The sequence below is a fragment of the Malania oleifera genome, chromosome 10 (assembly GCF_029873635.1).
Source record: "Malania oleifera isolate guangnan ecotype guangnan chromosome 10, ASM2987363v1, whole genome shotgun sequence".
NCBI classification, from domain to species: domain Eukaryota; kingdom Viridiplantae; phylum Streptophyta; class Magnoliopsida; order Santalales; family Ximeniaceae; genus Malania; species Malania oleifera.
In genome coordinates this window covers 46,698,399-46,723,057 of record NC_080426.1, presented here as the reverse complement: position 1 = coordinate 46,723,057, position 24,659 = coordinate 46,698,399, and the positions used below count along the sequence as shown (strand labels likewise).

General features: G+C 35.3%; 1 protein-coding gene across 1 annotated transcript; it reads left to right on the top strand.

The window, feature by feature from the left end:
• Nucleotides 1-7,488: 7,488 nt before the first annotated feature.
• LOC131166952 (probable receptor-like protein kinase At5g24010) lies at nt 7,489-9,457 on the top strand. The gene has a single exon (XM_058125618.1). The coding sequence runs from the start codon at nt 7,631-7,633 to the stop codon at nt 9,047-9,049; it is 1,419 nt and encodes a 472-aa protein (XP_057981601.1). The 5' UTR covers nt 7,489-7,630; the 3' UTR covers nt 9,050-9,457.
• Nucleotides 9,458-24,659: the final 15,202 nt, after the last annotated feature.

Below are 24,659 nucleotides of genomic sequence, written 5' to 3'. Positions count from 1 at the left end.
ATAATGATTAATACTAAACACATTAATATACTAAAAGTAGTTAATACTAAAAATACTAAGATACTAATAATTAATACTAACTATATTAATATACTAAAAAAAATAATTGATGCTAAACATGTACTAAACATTACAAGTACTAAACATTTAACAAATAACAAACCCTAACATATAACAACAATAAATAAAAAAAACTTAATATCTAAATATTGCACATTAAATAAATATAACAATAACCACAACCCTAAATATGAGAATTGAACAATAATAAAAATCCTACACTAACAATATTGAAATTAAATATACACAATGAAAACCACAAAAATCTAAATCGGAGCAAAAATAAAAACCCTATAATAATAAAATTGCACATTTAATATATAATAAATAACAGTAAAAATATAAACATAAGTATATAAAAAAAAAACTCTCATAACGTATTCTAATAAGACCTCTTAGGATAACTTCAAAATATACCTCATTATAAATGTAAAAACATAGACTTAAATAAATAAATAAATAAATAAAAATCCCAAACAATATTACTACCTGAAAATTCAAACTTTGAATATTTAGACAAGTTTCTATAATAAAACTTCTACAAGGATAACCAAAATAAAATGTAAATATTGACATGAGTATTAACAGTATTATAAAAAGAATAAATCAAACTCAAGCCTTGTAAAATACCTATACACAATGTGCTAAAGAAAGGAATAAAGGAATTGAATAAAAGACTTGGAATTGAAATAATGAAACAGAGCATATAGAACAAACTGATACGTGCACGTGTGTGAGCGTGTTCGCATGCAAGAGAAGTTCGTACAGAGGGACTTACAGAGGGGGAGTACCGTAGGAGTTGGGTGCTGGTGGTGGAGCCGAAGCTGGGTTGAGGCGGAACAAGGAGGCGACTGCTGCTGTAGTTGCAGGCAGCCGTGGAATACTCTCGGGTTCCAGCAGTGAGGTGTTGCCGGAGGGACGGTTTGTGGAGTGTATTGCTGCTGGCGAGTGGCCGGTGATGGAGTCATGGTCGTGAGCAGCGAAAGCGTCAGAGCTGGTATGCTGCTGGTGCTCGTGGTGGCTGGAGTTTCGAGGAGGCGGTCGAAGAACAGGGGAAATCCTGTGGTCCTGCTGGTGCGTGGCTGGAACAGAGGAAATCTTGTGAGAGAAAGAGGGGTGTTGAAGGAGTCTCGGCTACCGCTGTGTGCTCGGTGCTGCTCGGAGTGGTGGCCGGGATGTGGGGAATAGCAAAGAGTAGAGGGAGAGACCGAGGGAGGTCTAGGGGAGCCAAGAAAGAAAGGGCAGAGAAACAAGGGAGGTCTGAGAAAATGAGAGTCTGAAGGAGAGAGGACGGGAGTTTATGGGAGATGTGGGAGAGATGGTTTCGGCTGGAGAAGCTATGCGGAGCAGCAGGGGAGCTGAAAGACAGAGGGAGAGAATGAGAGCAGGGGGTCGGGCTGTAGCAAGATGGGTTTTTCACTTTCTGTGCGCCCCGGCTCTGCTTTCCTAACTGCGAGACCCCTCCTTTTGTAAAAATTTTGGAAAACCCTAGCTCCTCTCCTTTTTTTTTTTTTTTTCATTTTTTATTTTTCCAAATTTTTTTGTCTCCTTTTTTATACCTTTATGGTAACAAAATATATGGGAATAATAATAATACTAATATGGTAATAATAATAATAATAATAATAATAATAATAATAATAATAATAATAGTGTAATAATAATAATCTAATAAAGATGGAAATAGCAAAAATAATCATAGTAAGGTAATAATAAGAATGATAAAAATAATGAAAATAGTAATAATAAAGTAACAATAATAAAATAATAATAATAACAATAACAATAATGAAAGTACTAAAAATAATACTAACAATAATAAAAAAATAATAATAATAATAATGGTGATAATAATAAGAATAATAATGAGAATAATCATAGTAAAATAATAATAATAATAATTATATTTATAGTTAAAGATAATAATAATAATAATAATAATAATAATAATAATAATAATAATAAAAGAGTAATAAATAGTGATAATAGTAATAATAAAATAATAAAAATAATGGTAATATCGATAATAATAAAAATTTTGTTATATTGGGCCTGGGAAAAAAATGGGGTGTCTACAATCATGTCAGTTGGAATTCTGCAGATTTTGTGTTCTTGGAAAACAGAACAGGGCAAAATTTAGTTAAATTACTCACAAGACAAAAGGAATTCTTGACCATGTACATTCAGATGTTTGGGGCCCATTTGGAGTTGCATCAAAGGGTGGACATATGTATTATGTGAGTTTCATTGATGATTACTCACGGAAGATTTGAGTTTACTTCATGCGTTACAAATGTAGTATGTTTGCCAAGTTTAAGATTTGGAAGGTTGAAGTGGAAAACCTAACAGGGATGAGAATAAAATATTTAAGGTTGGATAATGGGATTGAGTACGCTGATTCTCTGTTTATGGAATTTTGTGCGGAGTAGGGCATCAACAGACATTTTACTGTTCACCGAACACCTTAGAAAAATGGTGTGGTAGAATGGAAGAATTGGACTCTTGCTGATAGGGCTCGGTGTCTCAGATTGAATGCAGGGCTACCAAAGAAATTTTGGGTCGAGGCAGTTAGTATGACTTGTTTTCTAGTTAACCGATCACCAAGGGCATCACTAGCGGGTAAAGTGGCGGAAGAGGTTTGGACGGGAAATGCAGTAGACTACTCCAAATTGAAGGTATTTGGGTGTCCAACCTATGTCCACATGTCTAGTGAGGAGAGGTCTAAACTTGATCCAAAGTCTCGTCATTGCATCTTCTTGGGATATCCAGAGGGTGTGAAGGGGTATAAGTTGTGGGACCCAGTGACAAACAAGGTGGTGATCGGTAGAGATGTAGTCTTTGATGAGAAGGCTATGGTGAAGCATACTCAAGAGTTTGATGAACAGAAATAGGAGCCAGAAAGCTGCGGCAGTGATGAACATGCTGCGTAGGTGGAGTTGGAAGCTCAGGGCAATGAAAATGATCAATGTCTCGCGGTTGCAGGGAGCTCTAGCTCGGGAAACTAGCAAGTCGACGATATTCCTATATGAAGATCTAGACGCACTATCAGGCCTCCATCAAGGTATGGTTTTGATGAGTTAGTATCTTATGTTTTCCTTACTTGTTGCAATGATCCAACTTCTTTTCAAGAGACAGTGCACGACCAGGAGAAAGATAGGTAGATGGGAGCAATGATTGAGGAAATGGAATCACTGCATAAGAAAAAAACATGGGAGTTGGTGGAGCTACCAGATGGGAAGAGATCGATAGGTTGCAAATGGGTGCATAGGAAGAAGGGGGCAATTTCAGAAAAGGAAGGAGAGAAATTCAAGGCATGGTTGGTGGCAAAAGGATACTCACAAAAGAAGGGGATAGATTATCATGAGATCTTTTCTCCAGTGGTTTGAAATACTTTTATCCGAATTGTGTTGGCGTTGGTAGTTTATTACGATCTTCATTTGGAACAAATAGATGTGAAGATGGCGTTTCTTTATGGTGACTTGGAGGAACAAATCTACATGGTAAAGCCAAAGGGATTCATTGAACTAGGAAAAGAAAATTTTGTTTACAGGTTAAAGAAATCTCTTTATGGGCTGAAACAGTTTCTAAGGTAATGGTATAAACGGTTGGATTCGTAAATGATGAAGATTGACTACAAATGGTGTGAGTATGATTGATGCGTTTATGTGAATAAACTTGAGGATGGTTCTCTTATTTTCTTATTATTATATGTCGATGACATGTTAATAGCTGCAAAGGATTTAACTGAGGTGAATCAGTTAAAGGACCTGTTATATAAGGAATTTGACATGAAAGATCTTGGTTCAGCCAAGAAAATACTTGGGGTGGAGATTCGCCGAGATAGGCCTGCAGGGAGATTATGGCTATCTTAGGGCGGTTACAAAGGGTGTTGGAGAGGTTAAGCATGACTAATGCAAGACCGGTGTGTACACTTCTAGGGAATCATTTCAATTTGTCCACTGCAGATTGCCCAAGTTCGGATGAGGAAATCCAGGACATGTTAAAGCTCCCCTATGCTAGTGTTGTGGGGAGTTTAATGTATGCCATGGTATGTATGAGACCAGATTTGGCATATGCGGTAAACGTGGTGAGAAAGTTCCTCTCTAATCCATGAAGGCAACATTGGGAAGCTGTAAAATGGATACTCAGATACGTGCAGGGTACATCGGGATATGACATCATGTTTGGTAAGCAACAGGGTTGTCCTTTTCAGTTTTGGGGTTTGTTGATGCAAATTATACTGGAGATATGGATGACAGAAGGTTTACAATGAGATATGTGCTTACCCTTGTAGGAGGACCAGTATGTTGGAGATCCATGGTACAGTCTCTGGTTGCATTGTCCACAACTAAGGCGAAATATATGACAGTTGCCAAAGCTGCAAAGGAAGCCTTATGACTTACTGGTTTAGTCAGAGAGCTGAAGTTATAGCAAGATGGTGTGGTGCTGCATTGTGATAGTTAGAGTGTTATTTACTTGGCAAAAAATCAGGTGTACCATGCTAGGACCAAGCACATTGATGTGAGGTTCCACAGAGTACGGGAATTGATTGCTTCAGGTGAACTTATGTTGGAGAAAGTTCACACATTTGATAATGCAGCAGATATTCTGACCAAATCAGTCACTTCAGAGAAGTTCAAGCATTGCTTGGACTTACTACATGTCTCCAAGTAATAGAAGGGAGACATACCCAACCAAACGTTTTTTTTTTTTTTTAAAGTTCAAAGTGAAGCAGTTCATGTTTTTGAGATTCTCCTAAGGGGTGTATAATCGCCAAGGTGGAGATTGTTATTTGTGGATCTTATACTTCTATTTTGATAAGCAAAAAAGGAAGGAGAAAAAAACATGAAGGGGGCAGCACAACAGACTCGTCAACAAAGGGACTATGCTCGTCGACGAGGGAACAACAGAGGTTCGTTGACAAAGGATCTAAAGCTCGTTAATGAATAATTACTGAGAGAAGGAAATTTTCAGACTTCAGGCATCGTCGACGAGAGCCCTACATCATTGACAAAGGGTCTTCTTGGTCTCATTCATGAAGCCCTGTGTTCGTCGACGAGGGGTGCTTGGGTTGCAGCAGTTTTCTGATATTTTGAATTTTTGAACGTTGGGTGGTTGGGCAAATGGGGGGAAACTTCCAAGGAAACTCTATATATATCATCTGGGCATATTTTGAAAGTGAGAGTGATAATTATTGAAGTGTATTGTGTACATTGTGATTTCCATAGTGAAATTTTTGTGCATTTTGCTTTCGTGGATGTAGGATTTGTCGAACCATGTAAATCTTTGTGCTGTTGTTCTTATTGGTTGTGTTATTATTTCTTGTTGTTTATTTCGCTGTGCAATTTCATTATACAATCCATATCACAACACCTAAGTTAGGGAATGAGAGGTTCAGAATGTAACAGTTAATGAAAATTAGATGCTCACTTCCTCATGAGATCCCCTTTTTATAGTGGTGAAGGTAGACTCCCCTTTAGTTTGACATTTATGGTTGTGCCATTATGCTTAAGGGAGTAATGGGTAACTCGCCATTATTCTTAGGGGGGTTATGGGTGACTCAACACGGTTATGCAGAACATCAATAGTAGCTTTTGTAACCGCATCGAGGGTTGTGGATAACCTAAAGGCGATTATGTGAGATATCAAATGTTTTCCAATGTTGGCCTTACATATCCGTCCCTATAGGCATACCTTTCAATTTTGGGTGTATCAGTTACCCCCCCCATACTCTCGAATATACGAAATAAATTTCTTTTTATTTGAGAGTAGTAATTCGAACTGGTCCCCAAATGACTTAGAGAGCAAGCTATAGGGCTTCTTACCTAATCCACGCTGATTTGGAACTACCCAATGGTTCAACTTATTAAACTCTAATTGAGCCAGATGCTAGGCCATCCAAACCAATCCAAGCCAGTGTTCACACCGTTCATCTTAGCCCGAGCCAACTTCTTCATTCTTCGGCCTAATCTAAGTCTCAATTCAAGTTGGACTATACGGTAATCGGCTCAATCCGAGCCAAAATTACTTCCGATCGGCTCAATTCGAGCTGGTGAGCAGTCTACTCTGCTCAGTCTGAGTTGATGTGCCCTCTAATCGGCTCTATCCAAACCGATATATAGCCCAATTGGCTTTATTTGAGCCGGAGTGCATTCTAACCGGCTTAATCCAAGTCATTCATGAGGTAGAAAACTAAGCTACAGGTTGAATCCAAGTAGGTACGCAATCTGAACGGCTCAATCTGAGCCGATGTACATGATAATTGTCTCAATCCAAGCCGAGATCCAGGATGGTCAGCTTAACCTGAGCCAAGATCCTCGACCAACAACTCAATCCAAGTTTGCATGCCCCCTATTAGGCTCAATTCAAGCCGGTACGCCCTTTGACCGGATCCATCCAAGTCGGGGTCCAAGGTAATAAGCTAAGTCTGAACTGAGATCCTTAATATGATCTAATCAATTCAAGTCGGTGTCTAGGGTGATTAACTTGAACGACTAGGTTTATTCGAGCTAACATCTACAATTGTCAGCTCAATTCGAGCCGCTTTTGTTGCCTTATGAGCCTTGCTCAACAGATAGGCCAATGGAAGTGACCTACACTCACTCCTATATGCTTATGAGCTGTGCTCATTAGTTGTAGGGGCCTCACAAGCCATGCTGATTCGGCGGGCCATCCAGGTGTTTAGTGCTTACTCCTTTATGTCTCATGAGATATGTTCATCAATTGGGCAAGTGTGCAGGGCGTTATGACTTGTGCTCATCAGATGGGCCATTATGGGTGAACCGTACTCACTCTTTTGTTGCCTCATAAGCCGTGCTCATCATAAGAAGATGACTATTCCAATTTTTTTTATTTTCTATTTTTTGTAGAGATGTTGCAAATTATAAAATAAGTTGAATATTTTTTAATTTTAAAAAATAAAAATAAAAATTAGGAAGTATTTTTTTATAAATAAAATATCCAAGAAATTAAATAAATGCATAAAATTGTTAAAACTTTAAAATTAAAAAAATATGTCTGAATTTTTGCCCAACATAAGAAGATTAATAGCTTTTCTCTATAAATTTAATATAAAAATCTCACCTAAAATTTCAAAATTCTATTGATCTTATCTAAAATTTTAAAAATGTCATAAAATTTCTCTTCAAATTTGTAAAAAAGATACAAATCTTTCCTTAAAAACTTGTTTTTTTGTAAAATATAAGATGATGTTTATGTTTTTTACCAAATTGTAAAAAATATTTTTAAAATGAGATTTTTGAAAATTTTGAAATCTAAAAGTAAATCAGTTGTTTTTTTTTTAAATCAAAATTTAAGAGAGGTTAACGGGTTTTATCCTAAATTTAATTTATATGAAAATGTAACAAAATAGTGTGTGGTAAAATTTATCCGGTGGGTCGCTTTCACTCCGCGTAGAAAGCAACCGCGGTACCTTTGACAGCCGTATGCCCGACGCGTTTAACAAACTCGGTCAGCTGACTCGCTCCCCGTCTCAATATCCCCACTTCTTCTTCCACAAACATCCGTCATCCCCATCTCTCTGGATAGAGCTTCTTGTGTTGTGTTTCCGATGGCGATTCCACGCCCCAACCCCGTTCTCGCTTTCGTACTTTCTCTTTTTGTTCTCCGAGTGACCTTCGTTTATCCTCTTTCTTCTTTCTGCCCCGTCGACAACTACCTCATCGACTGTGGCTCCGCGGCCGACGCCACCCTGGACGTCGATGGACGGTGTTTCACCGGCGACTCTTCCCAATCTGGGGCAGGGTGCCTCTCTGCTGCCCGAACTATTTCGCTGAGAGATCAGAATCCTCCTCTGGGTTCGTCCCCAATCTACGAAACTGCTAGGGTTCTCACGAGGCCTTCAAGGTACGAGTTCAAGATCAGAGACAAAGGGACCCACATGGTACGTCTCCATTTCCACCGATTTGACTCTGTCCGGTATAACCTCAGCGGAGCCCAGTTTCACGTTTCTGCCAATGGGTTTTTGCTTTTGAGCAATTTCACCGGTCAGACCACGGAGAGGCCTGTAATTAAAGAGTACATGATCTGGGTTGATGGAGAAAAGCTTGTAATTTCCTTCACTCCCACGAAAATATCGAAAATTGCGTTTGTTAATGCAATTGAAGTTATTTCTGCACCCAAGGATCTGATTGCCGATACTGCCCAGTTTGTAGATCATGAGAAAGTTGTGAGAATTGATGGATTGACAAAACAAGCGCTTGAAACTGTGTATAGGATTAATGTTGGAGGTCCTAAAGTGACCCCTTTCAACGATTCTTTGTGGAGGACTTGGGTTCCTGATGATGAGTTCTTAGTATTGAGGAATGGGGCAAACCGCGTGTACTCGAGTGCCCGGATCAGATACCAAGTGGGAGGGGCAAGCCGTGAAATCTGTCCGGATAATGTGTATAACAGTGCCCGAGTGATCAGTAGTGGGAATGCATCAGTACCCAACTATAACATTACGTGGGTGTTTCCTGTGGCTGAAGGTTACAAATATCTTGTTCGAACACATTTTTGTGATATTGCCAGTATTTCGCTTGGTTTGCTCTATTTTAATGTTTATGTTAATGGGTATTTGGCATATGAAAACTTGGATATGTCCTACCTTACAAATATGGTGCTGGCTTCTCCGTTCTATGCAGACTTTGTGATTGATGGAGATAATTTGGATGTTTTGACTGTAAGTGTAGGTCCTTCAAATAGCAGTTTTCCATATAACATTGATGCAATTCTTAATGGGGTTGAGATTATGAAGATGAATAATTCAATGGGTAGTCTTGACGGGAAGCTCTCAGCAGAATCTGTTTTGAAGGGTTGCCCTAGGAGGAATATTGGTGTATTGGTCCCACTGGTTGCTGCAGCGTGCTTGTTGCTGGCTGCATCTGCAGTTATGCAAAGAAGGATTAGGGTAAAGGACTCAGTGGGTTGGTCACCATTGCCAGTGGATATTTCGGAAATTCGTTTAAAAAGTGGCAGTCAAAAGTAATCAGGTAAGTCATAAGAATTAATGTGGTGTTTTGGAACTTACTGAAGCATGTTGTCAGACTGAAACTAGAGATCCCTTTAGTATCTGTGTGACCAAAGGTTACAGTGAATTGGAATTTGGAGTTTCATGAGCTGCACTTGTTTGAAGGGCGTTGTACCTGTATTTGTAAGTATTTGTTTGATTATAGCTTGGTGTAATGAGCTGGAACTGTTTCTTGTTTCTTTGGGGACATCGGATAATGATTAAGCTCATATATCTAATATCGGTTTCTGCGATATTATATTGCTGTATAATTTCAGTGTTACACTATCATTTTTTAAGTGTGTTTCGACATTATCTAATTATGTTTATTGTTTTCTCAAACTGAAAAAATGGTTTGTTTCTATAAAGTTAGTGGGCATTACCAAATATTTGACTCTGTTGATTACCTGTTTAAAGGGCATTGGAGCAATTCTTTTTAATGGCTACATCAGTGTGTTCTTTGCGAGTGTCATGAATTTCGTTAACTATGACATAGGATTTTTTATTTCTATATAAAAATTCTTTTTTCATTTGGATTTCTTTGCCAAAGTCACTTGAAGTTGAAGTCTTCATGTCAATCAACTTATCATGGATATACCACAACAACAACAAGAAGAAAATCAAACCTTAAGTCCCACTAGGTGCGGGTGTTAGGTGAATCTTGTTATGCCAACTTGCACAATCGTGAACAATTACCTTTGACAATTTGAGGGCTGTTAAATTGTTACTGTCTCATTCTAGGTTACTTTAGGTGTACCCTTAACCCTTCTACTACGATTAGTGATAACAACTTATACATGGTCATGATTTCCAAAAATTAGAGTCATATTTGATGAGAAACCTCCCCTTGCCTCCATCCCCTTCTGATAGAAATATACAACAACAACAATTGACAGCCAGCCTTAAGCTCCATTGGGTGGGGTCGGCTACATGAATCATTTTCTGCCAACTCACTCGATCAAGGGCATTTTCCTCCGCTGACTTAAGAGCTATTAAGTCCTTCCCACTAGCTAATTGCAGGATATTTTAGGTCTATCCCTGCTTCTTTTAATGCCAGAAACAATAACTTGCTCACTCCTCCTCATAGGTGCGCTACTTTGCCTGCATTTCAAATGCCTAAACCATTTATGCTGCCCCTCCCTTGTCTTGTCTTCGACCAGCTATGTCTAGTTTACTGTGAATGTATTTCTTTCTTAATTTATCTTTTACTATTATGCCACTCACTCACCTTAATTTGCGTTTCAGAAACTGTTATTTTTTGTACATGTTGTTTCTTAGATGCCCAATATTTTGAACCATAAAACATGGCTGGTTCTATAGCCACCTTGTAGAACTTTCCTTTTAATTTTAAAGGATATTCTATGATCATACAACATGCAGACACCTTGTCCATTTTACCTATCTTGCTTTAACTTTATGTATTCTTCAGTTTCTCTTTCCCCTTGCATAATAGATCCAAGATATCTGAATATGCTAGTGCTATTAGTTTCTTGATCATCAATATTAATCTTATCTCTGATACTCCTTACATTTTTGAAATTACATTTCATATATTCTATCGTATTTCTATTTATCCTAAAACTTTTAGATTTTGAAGTGGTTGTTCATAGTATGCGTGTGTGTGTATGTGTTAATTACAAAAAGTGTTGAGACACAACAGGAGGACAAATAAGCCAATGAAAGTGAAACAAAACTAGAGAAATCAAGACAAGAATGACAATCAGTGCTGTTGAAAGAACTGTAGATTGATTTATTTTGAAATAATCACATCCACATTCTCTGTGACCATTGGTGGGTCATATTTCTTTATAGTCTATCTAGTTTAATAAGGATTCTATCTTGCCTTGCCACTCAAAGGAAAGAATTTGACTTTCTGAGGCCCTTGAAGTTTCAAAACTCTCCTTTAAATTATTTTCCTCATCTGCAGCAGCTCCATGACTAGGACTGGAAGCATAACCTGATTTTCATACTTTCTTTACATTTATTCTTTTTGTACAGAATTCAGAAATGATATGGGAATAATTTTGGGAATAGGATTATTGACTCAGGTTATCTTAAATCATTCTCCTGGGTATTTGGGAATAGGATTATTATGTTACTGGAATAATTTTGTTTGGATTCCTGGGAATATAAGATAATAGTGTTTAAGATAACAAGAGTATTTTTGAATGTTTTTTATAAAAGATTATGAGAATATTTCTTAACTTTCTAAAGATAATAATATTAACATACATTTTTGTATATTTAAAATAATAGTAATTGTAGTAATTTTTTAATGATATATTTGAATAACGACAATAATAAAGAGAGTAAAAATAATAATTATAGCAGCAGCAAGAACAACAATAATTATTTAATAATAATAATAATAATAATAATAATAGTGAACAGAAATGGGCAATTTTATCCAAAAGTAATCCAATAGGCGGGGTATTTTTGTTCCATTGGATTCCCACGGAAATCCCAGATTATTTAATGGAAATGTGGACTTTGAATGCCCATGTTTTGTGGCTTTTTGCCATTTCAGGTTCCTAGGGAAACCAAGCTGCCTTCCATGTAGGATTCTTGTTGGTTTCAAAATGTAGGCATCTAATTCTGTTCCCGTGGGAACTAATTTGTAAGCTTAAATGACGTGCGGAACAGCAAGAGGAGGTGGGAGTAGAGAGTGAACAAATCACAATTTTTTGGTTTAAGGTATTCAAGAAAGTTCAAGAAGAGAAGATAGGGGACCTTAGCCCTTGTTTATGGGTCTGAGGATTCACAGTTAACTCCTTGCAAACATTAAGTTTGGTAGGGGGCATCACATCACCTGGTACCCATTTATGGTAAGAAAAGCATATCAAATAGCCATCGTATATTTTGTTTTCTCATGGATTTCAATGTACATGGCTGTCACTGTCTCTTGCGGCCAGCCAAGGATCGTGACCATAACAGCTCCCAGGGAAACGACTCACATCCCGTATGGTTTCTTCTTAAGTGTTGGATTTTGGATAGTAGATTGGCTTTAACATTTCCTAAACTATGGTAAGAAACATTGAAGGTATGAGATGGGATATAGGATGTTGGATTTGTGTGGCCTTTATGTTTTGATTACCAGAGTAATGGCTCATGAGTCGTTTGGGTTCATGAATTAACGAAGTACAATGTACAAAGTAAAGAACTATTAGTTGTGATCCATTGATGAGCAGGATCTCTTAGCAGGCATTATAGGAATGGATTCTTAGTCTCTTTCTTCACTCAAGTAGTAGTTCTGAATTTTTTTTATTACCGTACACAGACTTACTAACTCCGACAACATCTCATGATGGTGTATTATTTCGAGGTTGCATTTTCATGCTGTTTTTTGCAGCCATCTATTCACATGTCAAAAGGCTGGAATTGCACAAGGTGTGCATTTGTTTTCATGCCTATGCACGTGAAGATAAGCTGAAGAATCATATATCCTTTCTCTTCATATTTCGATACTTTCATAGACCAACTTGGTGTTTATTTTTTTATGTTTGGAAGAAAAAAGATATTATTAGTATGGTAAGATTTTATTTTTTTATCTTTTTGATTCAATTTTAAACCTCAGTTGATAATACAGTGTTCATTGGAACATATGGTGCTATTGAACATGAAAACAAAGCTTAGGCTAGGGCTTGTGGGGTTTTGTTTCTCTGTGTTAGTATTTTTATGGTTTTGTTCTTCATGAGAAACAAAATTTATCTCACCATTATGGTTTGTTAGCAATCGAGCGTTTTAATTCATTTTTATTTCTAAGAGTCCTCATTGGAGTTGGGTCTAGAATCGTTACATTTGGTATCAGCGCTATCCTGACAAAACTATCTTGTGGGTGAATCTTACACAGAGATGTAAACCACTTTGATGAGAGCGTAAGAGATTGGACAGGAGAGCCTATCACGTCCCAAATGGAATGTGTACTAGGGAGATCTAGGGATTATAAGGATAGTTTCAACTTCAACTGTGTGATACATAGGACAAATCTGTGAATTGGCACTCCTAAATTACCTTTCAGCAGTCCTCAATTCCACGCCCCCACGCCCCATCCACGTTCTTGATCCCATTCCTCCCAGTTAAGATTTGAGGGGGTGAATCCTGTTCGGTTTCTATTTAGTCATCGTTTACAGCTGCTGCAGATTTTCATTTCACAAGATTTGGGTTGATCTTGATTATATTTTGTTTTAATATGTTGTACAGGTTGGTCTGAAGATATATATATATATATATATATATATATATATATATATATACATTTTTTTTCCTTGCAAGAATGAATTACTTAGCGGAGGGAGAGTAAATAAAAAATTCTCTAAAAATGCATTATTGTCACAAATTACATATGTAAATAAATTCTATAACTTTGTGTCTAGAAGTGGAATTAGATTTTTGTGAACTCTAAATCTAAAAAATTCATTTTAATTTTATATTATTGTTATTTTTGATGTACACGGAACTGTAAAGCTGAAGCATGTTGAATTGGAAAGGAAGAAAGAGATCTTAAAAATAACCGACAATGTTCTTAAAAATTAGGTTGAGTGGTGACTTCATCTAAATCGAAGGTTTGAAATCTGTGTTCTCAAATATTTTCTTGAGGTTTTTGGACAAAAAAAATATCAAAAAATTTTAATAATGGAGACCGTTGTGGGTTATTACAGAGCTTTAGACGAATTGAGTTTAATAAAAAATTAAATGCTTGATTATAAGAGTTAAAAAAAATTACACAATTAATCAAATACGTAAATATAAAACAATAAAATCAAAAGAGAGAAGTTAAGAGAGATGCCAATGTTTTTTTTTTATAGTGGTTCACCCCACCATATCCACTCTCTCAAAGACAACCGTCTTGAAATGTCCCTAATCCCATTGGTTTTACAGCGTCAAGTTCATCAATTACATCCCTTATTTTCTAGAAATTAAGGAAACCAACTATACCTTATACTTTGAAGTACCAAATTATAAAAGATATTATTGAACAAATTTACTCACAAGGAATGATTCATAAATTTGAAGTATACAAAATAAACTCTCAAAGAATATGCAATTAATGTCACTATATTTTTGGTGTTTTTTTGCACAAATGAGAAAATTAAGGCATAAGAGAGAAAGAGAACAAAAAATTTGGGCACCTGGAAATCCAATATAGATATGTCCTCTAACGTTCCTTAGGCTTTAGAGGGCATATGTATAGAGTTTAGAGCAACATTAGTCGTTTTTTGCCTATTAGAGTTAGTTTTATAGTCAAGTCGATTGATTGCTTATTAAGGCCGATCGACTGCTTACTAATCATTTGAGAGAAAAAATCACATTGTTAAGGCCAAAATTGGGTGACCCAGTCGATCGCCTTTAGGAATCAGTCGATCACCTCCAGTTTCTGCCTGGATTGCTCGACTACCTCTAGCTGCCTAGGTCGGTCAACTACGCTAGGCAACAAAGCCTGCTTTGGTCTCCTTTGTTTGCCATTTTTATAGTTTTAGTTCATTAGTATCATGTATTTAATATTCTTAGAGTTTTATAAGATAAAGCAAATTACAATTGAGAGAATAAAAATACAAATAAGTATGCTTTTAATTCTTTGAGTCTTCTCTTAATTCTTCAACTTCAAAGGCTTAATCTTGTTAAAAGTAATTTAAGAACAAAACCATTAGTATACAATGATTTATTATCATCAATCTCAGATTAATGGAATATTGAGGGTAACATAGCCTCAGTCAAGGCTCAATTTGTGCTCAAACTTCTATTTAAATGTCAAATTGGGCTTATTTTTAAAGTTAGTGAGCCTTTGTTTTGGTGTAAGCCCATTTGGGCTTATGTTTGAGTCCACAACTCTTGTGGGCATAATCTTGTTTTTGAAGCCTAATTGGGCTTCTATCCTAACTAAACCTCTTCTAACTCGTTCACCCTCGCCCACGCACAATCAAGCTTCACCCATGTAGACACCCAATTTGTAAGGAGCTGGCTTGAATAAACTCTAGGGTTCCTCAATTAATTAGAGTATGGTGGACAATAATTGATTAAGGAATAATGAATTGTGACTTCCTTGCCCTTTTCTAAGCCCTTTGCCGCGCAATTTGATGTTTTTGGTGTTTAATTATCTTTTTTTTTTTTTTTTTGTTTTCATCCAATGGGGTTTTATCCCTATCTATCCCTATGTTAGATAGGGATTTACTCCTTGACCGGGATTTCCTATAGGGTCATTTTTAGAAATTGGAAGTCCCTAATTACAAATATCCCTTTAAATTTCTTAGTAATTACATATTAATCGAATTTCCTGATTTGTTTAAACCTGACCTTATTTAATTAATTAGAAGAAAACTTGATATCAAATTCTTTCATATGGAAGGAATATGGTACACATATTTTAATACTAATACCCTCCTAAAAGTATTCAATTCAACCTCGCCACTACCCAGCACTTGGATATGTGAATCACTAAGCATAACGGTTTTGGGTTCATTAAAAGGAGTGTACACCTTGAACTAAGTTTTAACACCTGGGTTTGCTCACCACCCTTCAATACTATGAACCATATCTATCTCAGTAATCATTGTCACCAATGGTTCCTTAACTATGTTAGCTTGAAGATTAGGTCCACATATTTGAAATTTGCAAACTCAAGCAATATGTCTACTTTTCCACAAACAAAGTAAATGTTGTTCTTTTGTTTGTTTTGATTATAAGGTCGTTCTTGGTTCTAGTTCTTTTGATTAGGGTAACTGTTCTAAATTTTGTGAGGTCTGCCATTATTTTTCATATTTTTCATCTTAGGGTTTGACTCAAGGTTTTTAAGAAAATGACCACTAGACAAAGTATTATGTTCATAAGAAATTAATTTAACTTTGTGGTATTACCATTATTGGTCTTATCATTATTTTCCTACATATTTGCATCTTGTCCTCTTGACTCCTTTACGCATGCAGATTTGAGTGATCAAAGTTTCAAGAGACATATCTTTTACTTGCGACGCATGCTCTTTTAAAACTCTCTCCAAGGTGGGGCAACTTGTTGATAGTTCTAGTTACAACAAGATATATTGTCTCCAATATTAATGCCTTTGGATCTAACTTTTGTTGCTATAATTGGAAATCCTACGCTAGCGTGCTCTACAACTAATTATACATCCAACATTTGATAGTGAAAAAATTGGCTAGCTACATATTGCTTTGCCCCTTCCTCTTTGGTATCATACTTATTCTACAAAGCCTTCTAGATTTTCTTTGCGGAGGAATAAGTAGTATCATAATAATTATAACAATGATTAGCAAGATAATTTAAAATATAACATCTACATTTATACTTATCATTTTTATATTGTTCCAACTTTTCATGGTGATTGACCAACTCATCTTCATTCATGTTGTCGGTATTAATTTTGTTTGAATGCTTCTCGGTGAGGACATAGGTAACCTTAAGGAGATACTCAATGTATTGGGGGTAATCAACGTTCGTTGTGGTGATGTCAGAATTTAATAATTTTCTGCATTATTGTGGACTCCTTGAAATGAAATTTCAGGGTCGTAGTATGTCATGGTGCAATGGGCATAAAGGGAGGTCTTGTAGTTGGGCAAGACTTGATCGTGCTTTGGTTAATGTTGCTTTTGAGATTTTATTTCCTTCGGCTTATATGGAATATTTGCTTAGGAAGTCTTCTGATCATTGTCCAATGGTGGTTCATTTGTGGGCTCCTCGGGTTCCATATGGTCCATATCCTTTTAAATTCCAAAATATGTGGTGTTCTCACAATTCTTTTTTGGGTAGTGTGGAAGAGGTGTGGAAGCTGTCGAAAAATTCAAGTGGTTTATTTAAACTAGCGGCAAAGCTTAAAAAGCTAAAGAATGTGTTAAGGATTTGGAATAAACAGACCTTCAGCTAGGTGAATCTTAATATTCAGGCACTTGAAGAAAAGTTGGAGCCCCTGGATTTTCAACTTTAGGCTCAGTTTGATACGCATGTTGAGACTGAATTTTTGAGTACCAAAATGGAGTTGGCGAAGTGGGAGGCTAGAGAAGAAGTTTGTTGGGCTCAGAAAGCTAAGAAGTAGTGGCTTCTTGAAAGAGATCAAAACTCGAGGTTTTTTCATGCCTTTGTTAAGTAAAGATGGAAGAAATCTACAGTGACTAGTATGCGCATGGTTAGATGGTTCTATTTTGTCTTCTCGAGAGGAAATTCATCAAGGGGCTATTAATTACTTCCATAAGTTTCTAACTGAGGAGCAAGAGGTTATTCATGGGATTTGGATCCTTTTATTCAGCCAATTTTGACTGGAGAGGAAAATTGTAGTGATCTTAAAAAAATTAAATTAAATTAATAAATAAATAAATAAATAATAAGAATTATTAATTTAATAATATAATATATTGATATATTAATATAATATTATAATATTATTATAACATATACACACACACACACATATAAGAGATATAATCTTCCTAAACAATAAGAAAGATTTAGAAATTGATTTCAAATTGGAAGACCCCCTAGACGCTCTCATCTCTCTCATCCTCTCTCTCTCTCTCTCTCTCTCTCTCTCTCTCTCTCTCTCTCTCTCTCTCTCTCTCTCTCTCTCTCTAATTTCTTGGCATTTCTTGACCGAATTGAAAAACGAACACCATATCCGGATCCCAGTTTCACTCCTGAACATTTTAACCAAAGTGGATTCATCGTTGGGACGTCGTAGGCACCACTCCAGTGCTAAGGTAAGGGGAATAGATTATGTCAGGTATTTTAGAAATTTTACTTGATTAAATTGAAGCACGTGAATTTAATTAGATTTGTGTTAATTAAAATATGCCCGATTTAAATTGAGTATATGAAATTAATTATATTTATGTTTAGATTTTATTTTAAAAATATGCCTAAGTTAAGTTAAACTGTAGGGATTTGATTATATTAGATTTTTGGGAATAATTTGGAATTGAATTAAATAGGTGAAATTAATTCTACCATTGTTTTCAGCAAAAATATATTTTTCCTAGACAATTATTATATATATTATGGATTATCACTCAAACTGTGTGACATTTTTATCACATAAATGAGCTTGTTAGAATATTCTATATCTATCAGAACAAGTACGATATGCTAATGATTTTTAGAAAATATTATAAATATTATGGAATTATGATATGACAGTTTAGCCGGCTTAATGTCGTGTTCCAGTACGATATGACAGTTTAGCCGGCTTAATGCCGTAATCAGTATATTATGATAATTTAGCCGACTTAATGCCGTGATCAATATATTATGACAGTTTAACCGGCTTAATGTCATGATCAGTATATTATGACAGTTTAGCCAATTTAATGTCATGATCAGTTATGGAATGATGATTTTATACAAAAATATGATATGATAATTTTATACAAAATTATGAAAAAATGAGATTTATGTTACAACTATCTTATATGAATAGTATTATATGATATCATAACCCTAATGGACCAATTAAGTTCAGAGCACGGTACTATTGTTGTTATGATATGGTTAGTGCCACCACACTTCTTAGATAGAGTGTAGGTTATTGGACAGTCGATTAGGTCATTGAAGTGTAGGATACCCTGTAACACCCACATATTTCTACCATTATATATATATATATACATACCAGAACCTCACAATCATATAATACACATATGCAGCGGAAACATAACATTCAAGTTGTACAGATTATCATATATACATAATTTGCTCTCCAAAATATTACTACAAACCTAGGTGTATAAATTATCTCTACATACAAAAATAACCCTCACCAGTACTTACTTTCAAAATTATCTACGCCCCTCCCTGGAGCATTGGGCACGATCCTCCCGAATCCTAAAATGTTAGAATAAATATCGGGGTGAGACACCTCTCAATAAAACGGAATATGTTATTATCAGTGTGTGACAACATGAGTTTCAATATAATAAACACATTTATTTTATTGATAATTCAATTGAGAAAATATTTAAAATTGTATTCATAGGTATGAAATCGATAAAACATTCTTTTCTCAAACACATGTACATGCTCAATAAAATGTCTTCGTGTAAATAAATAACACATACTCCATTAAGAACCTTCCTCGTAGGGTATCACTGGCTAACGTCATGCTTCCCCCCATGACAGGGTTGTGCAACCCGAAGGTTAGATTTAATCGAGTCTGACCACCACCAGGTTAAGTCAACTTCCATATATGTCTGTAGTACGATTGGCCTACCGCAACTGGTCAAAACCTAGGGCGGTCAACAACTCTACACAGGCCCAATCGACTGTCATCACCTACACTACCATCCCAGGTCAGTGTGGTTGCACTCACTCCTTTAATACTATAGCTATGGTACCTTGCTCTCCACATCAATCATCCACCAGGGTTCTTAATTCATATATATTATCATATACACAGTGTTATGTAATATCAAGATAACGAAATCCTCATAACCTGCTAACATTATATTGGTATATATATATTGTTAGAAATACTAATAATATAAAATGATAAATTTACAAATAAAAAAAAAAATCACGAATCACAAATAGGCTGAGGCATGGATATCTCACTCTCTTTAAGGAGATTCAAGCCCTCTACGATTTATTGGCTTAGCCCACGAACCGGTGTAGTAGATTTCCTCAAAATTTGTCTCCCCCAGGATACAACAGCCTGATCTGAATCGTATGATTCTCTCCAATTCTACATAAACAGAGGAGTCTAAAGCTCCACAAAAAAAACACCTTTCTTTGCTTATTAAACTCTTTAGACTCAAAAGAAGAATGATAAGATGAGAATGAAGATAATTGGTTTTTTCTTGTGCTAATGCCTCAATGGTCTATTTATAGGCACAAAATGACATTTCATTTTCCATGTACTTAATAAATAAGTTATGTATATATTAAGTAGATACAACTCTAGATTTAAGGTACATTCATCTAATTAACCTTGTGCATTTAAGAGATATATGAATAAATGACCATAAACCAATCCAAGATACATCTTCATTTTTCCAAGATAAAATAATAATATACATATTCTTTTCCAAGATAAAAAATATTAAAATAATATTAAAATACACTAACAATTCCCCCCCTCATTTTAATATTATGTTTGTATCATGCATGTAGAGAGTTTAACAAACAAAGATGAACAATTATGCATAATGAAGGTGTGCTTTGCATTGCACCTTCACTTAGCGAACAATAATCTTTACTTCAGAGTCAGTAGTGGTCTCAGACTTGAACTATGACTGCTTAAGGGAAATAAAGTATTACTGCTTACACATAACCACTTAGGTGTTGACATGAGCTTTAATAGCTAGCATGTTTCGGCCTTGTGCTTATCCTAGTTTCATGAGCATATTTGAGAATAAGCCCAATTCTCATAGAGAGCGGCCCCACTCTCATGCTCACATACGTGAAATCTATCAAGGGTACTCCTGTAACTCTAACACTCCACTCATAAGAGATACAAATTATCATTAAGAGTTTTAAAAAACCCAACCTCCTCCGTTACAGGATAAATGCACTTACACCATAGGGATGAGTCAAAAATAGTAGACCATTTCTTACGACCACCATATGATTCTTTCTTCCCATTGAACCCAATTACAGGATCTATGGTCCTTGGGTTGGGTATCCTTATACGTGGTTCATGATTATATGGGCTTTAATCCCATCCCCCTCAATGTATTCCAGATCCTTTCTCTTGCTAAGGCCTTAGTTAATGGATCTGCAAGATTTTCATAAGATTTTATATAACTCACATTAATGATGTCACTACTCAAACATGATCTCACAATACTGTGTTTTCTTCTTATGGGTCTAGATTTACCGTTATAATAATGGTTGTTCACTCTACCATTTGTAGCAGTACTATCACAATTAATTAGGATAGGTGGTATTGGTTTTTCCCAAAATGGAATTTCATACAACATATCTCTTAACTAACTTGCTTCTTCACTAGCTGATGCTAAAGCAATAAGCTCAGCTTCCATAGTTGAGTTAGCAATTATTGTTTGTTTTTTAGATTTCCAACAAATAAAACCACCACCTAAAGTAAAAATATAACCTGTGGTAGAGAGAAAATCACCTGACAAAGTATTCCAATCAGCATCACAAAAACCTTCAAGTACAGCAGGATATTTAGTAAAAGATAAGCTATAATTTTTTGGTACCAACTAAATATTTCATTACACGTTCAAGAACATTCCAATGTTCTCTTCCCGGCTTGCTTGAAAATCTACTAAGTATTCCTATTGCATATGTAATGTCAAGTCTAGTTAAATCAGTTGCATATCTCAAGCTACCAATAATGCGATTATATTCCTCTTGATTAACCACTTCATTCTCATTCTTAACAGGAAATAAGTGATTACTTGAATCAAAATGAGTAGTAACATGCTTGCAATTATTAGTCATATTTATTCAAAATTTTATCAATATAATGTGACTGATAAATATACCATCACACGATCTTATAATTTTGATGCCTAAAATAATATTAGCCTCACTTAAATCTTTCATCTCAAAATATTATTTTTTAGCATAGTTTTTGGTTCCTCAAAAAAGAGTGTACACGCTGAACCAAGATTTATCATGACAAACATATATATTAGCACCCGAGTCTGCCCACCACCCCTCAATATTGTGGACCATATTTATAATAAACATCGCCACAAATTTTTCCTCTAGATTAAGGAATAGGTCCACGTTCTCGTAATTTGCAAATTTGAGTAATATGCCCACTTTTGCCACAAACATTATAAACATTGTTGCTTTACTTGTAAGGGGGTCCTTGGTTCAAATTTTTTTGAATAGGTTGCCCCTATTCATTTTTTGAGGTCTACTGTTATTTTTCATATTTCTCCTCTTAGGCTTTAATTGAGGGTTTTGAAGTGGGCTTCTCTAAACCAAAAAGGCTTGTCGCAATCTCCAACATTTTCACTCGGTTTCTCAACGACTGTAGGCTCCATACTTTGATTCTCCTTAAAATTGTTAGAAATACTAATAATATAAAATGATAAATTTACAAATAAAAAATAAAAAAAATCACAATTCACAAATAGGCTGCAGCACGGATATCTCGCTCTCTTTAAGGAAAAGCCCTTTGCAGTTTATTGGCTTAGCCCACGAACTAGTGCAGCAGATTTCCTCAAGACTTGTCTCCCCTAGGATACAACAGCCCAATCTGAATCGTATGACTCTCTCCAATTCTGTACAAACAGAGAAGTCCAAAGCTCCACAAAAAAATACCTTTCTTTGCTTGTCAAACTCTCTAGACTCAAAAGAAGAATGATAAGATGAGAATGAAGATAATTGGTTTTTTCTTGTGCTAATGCCTCAAGGGTCTATTTATAGGCACAAAATGACCTTTCATTTTCCATGTACTTAAATAAATAAGTTATGTATATATTAAGTAGATACAACCCTAGATTCAAGGTACATTCATCTAATTAACCTTGTGCATTTAAGAGATATATGAATAAATGACCATAACCCAATCCAAGATACATCTTCATTTTTTCAAGATAAAATAATAATATTAAAATAATATAAAAATACACTAACATATATATATATATAGCAACGAATATAACGAACTCCTCATATCCTGTCAACGTTATATTCAACCAATAATATAACGAACTCCTCATATCCTACCAACGTTATATTGCAGTTTCATCTCTAGCAATATAACGAACTCCTCATATCTTGCCAACGTTATATTGTGGTTTTCACAACAACATTATTAAAATCCTATTTTTGATAAATCAATAAACAGTCAGGTAAATCACATCTCGTATAAAATTCATCATTCTCAGTTCTAGTATAAATCAATAACCAATAAAACATATCTCAGTATAAAACCACCATTCTCAATTTCAGTATAAATCAACAATCCGTTAAAACGCATTTTGTTATAAAATTATCATTCTCAGTTTCAGTATAAATCACATATCATAAATGGCAATATCATCATCATATCGTAACTAGTAAAATCATCATATTTATCCAATCCCTAAAAACAACATCCTCATGCCACATAATTTTTTACTGATAAAATTATAATAATATATCCACCAAGAAAAATATAGATTTTGCTATAATATCATTTCCCATATGCTTAGATAATCAGAAAAATACATTTATATAATATCCCAAAATAAATTTATGACATAACCTATTCCCCTTACCCGTTTACTGAGAGCATGCCTGCAATTACTCTAAACAGATGCTCATAGTGTTCCCACAAATCCTTGCATTTACATACGTAAGTTCAATCAGCTCAACCCTGAAATCATAGTTATTTAGCATTCCTAGCCCCACACACTCCATTAACCAATTTAATCTTATAACAATAATATAATCAACTCCCTTACCCCAATTTTGGAGTGGTGCTCAGGATCCTCAAAACATGATTCTGCTCCGATTAAATTGAATTGGATCAAACCTAAGATCCCTTAGTAGTGTCCGATTGTTGATTTAGGCTGAAATTGGAGAGAGATCGAAGAGAGAAGGGAGAGGATGTTCATAAGTTTTGAGAGAGAAATAGAGAGATTAAATTTTGATTTCATAAAATGGCTTGTAGGATCTCCTTTATTCAACACTGCCAGATGAAACCGTAGACGATTTTCTTGAAACTATTGATGGTTTGGATTTTTAACTAAACCATTTTTACTGTTTTACCGTTATTGGGCTATGGTTGCACAAAACCATTGATGTTTTTCTGAGCTCCCACAAAATTGTCGACGGTTTGGTCTTTATCAAACCAAATTCCTATTTTCTTTTTTTCATTTTTATTATTTATATTTTCCGAGTCGCTACATACCCTCCTGGGTCCGGACCAGGGTAGTGGTGGCCAATTGTACTTACAGACGCGTTATGTTTGACTTAACGTGGTAGGCCAGCCATTACTAAGTCCCTCCTACGGGCTGCACAATCTGATCATGTGGGGTTATTATATAGTATTATATGATTGTACATCTAGGGGAAAATTTTAGTATTATACAGATATATCAGATGATTTACATATACAGAGAAACTTATTATGATAAAGTATGCTTATGTTGAAAAGTATGTATTTACTAGACTTACATATGTATGAGTACAAATTTACATGATTTACCAATTAAAGTAAATTATTTACAGGATATGTTTATGATACACTAGAACTCATGTTGCACACAATGATGATAATCTATTCCTTCTTATTGAGAGGTGTCTCACTCCATCATTATCAAATAGTTTTTAGATGCCATGAGGAGCATAACAGGAATTAGGGTAGCATAGTGGAAGCGTGGGTATGATAGAAGGTTTTATTTAGAATAGATATTTAATTAAATCATGTTTTGATGTACTCAGACTATTCTTTTAGGGATATGTAAAATGTGATGTTGGAAATTATATTATTGTTGTATTGGGATAGTTTAGTACTCTAGTAATTAGCATTTGAGGACTTCCGCTGTCTTTATCAGTGATTAAATATAATATGAAATATTTAGGTTATTACAAGTGGTATTAGAGGAATTGAACAAAAATTTTCTGGCCTTTATAGTTGGTATTAGAGTTTAAGATACAGATTCTGCAGACTCTAGGGATGATTATTACTTGA

Bases quoted from the DNA above. Each gene is read 5' to 3' on its own strand.
- LOC131166952 (XM_058125618.1), top strand. From the start codon at position 7,631: ATGGCGATTCCACGCCCCAACCCCGTTCTCGCTTTCGTACTTTCTCTT.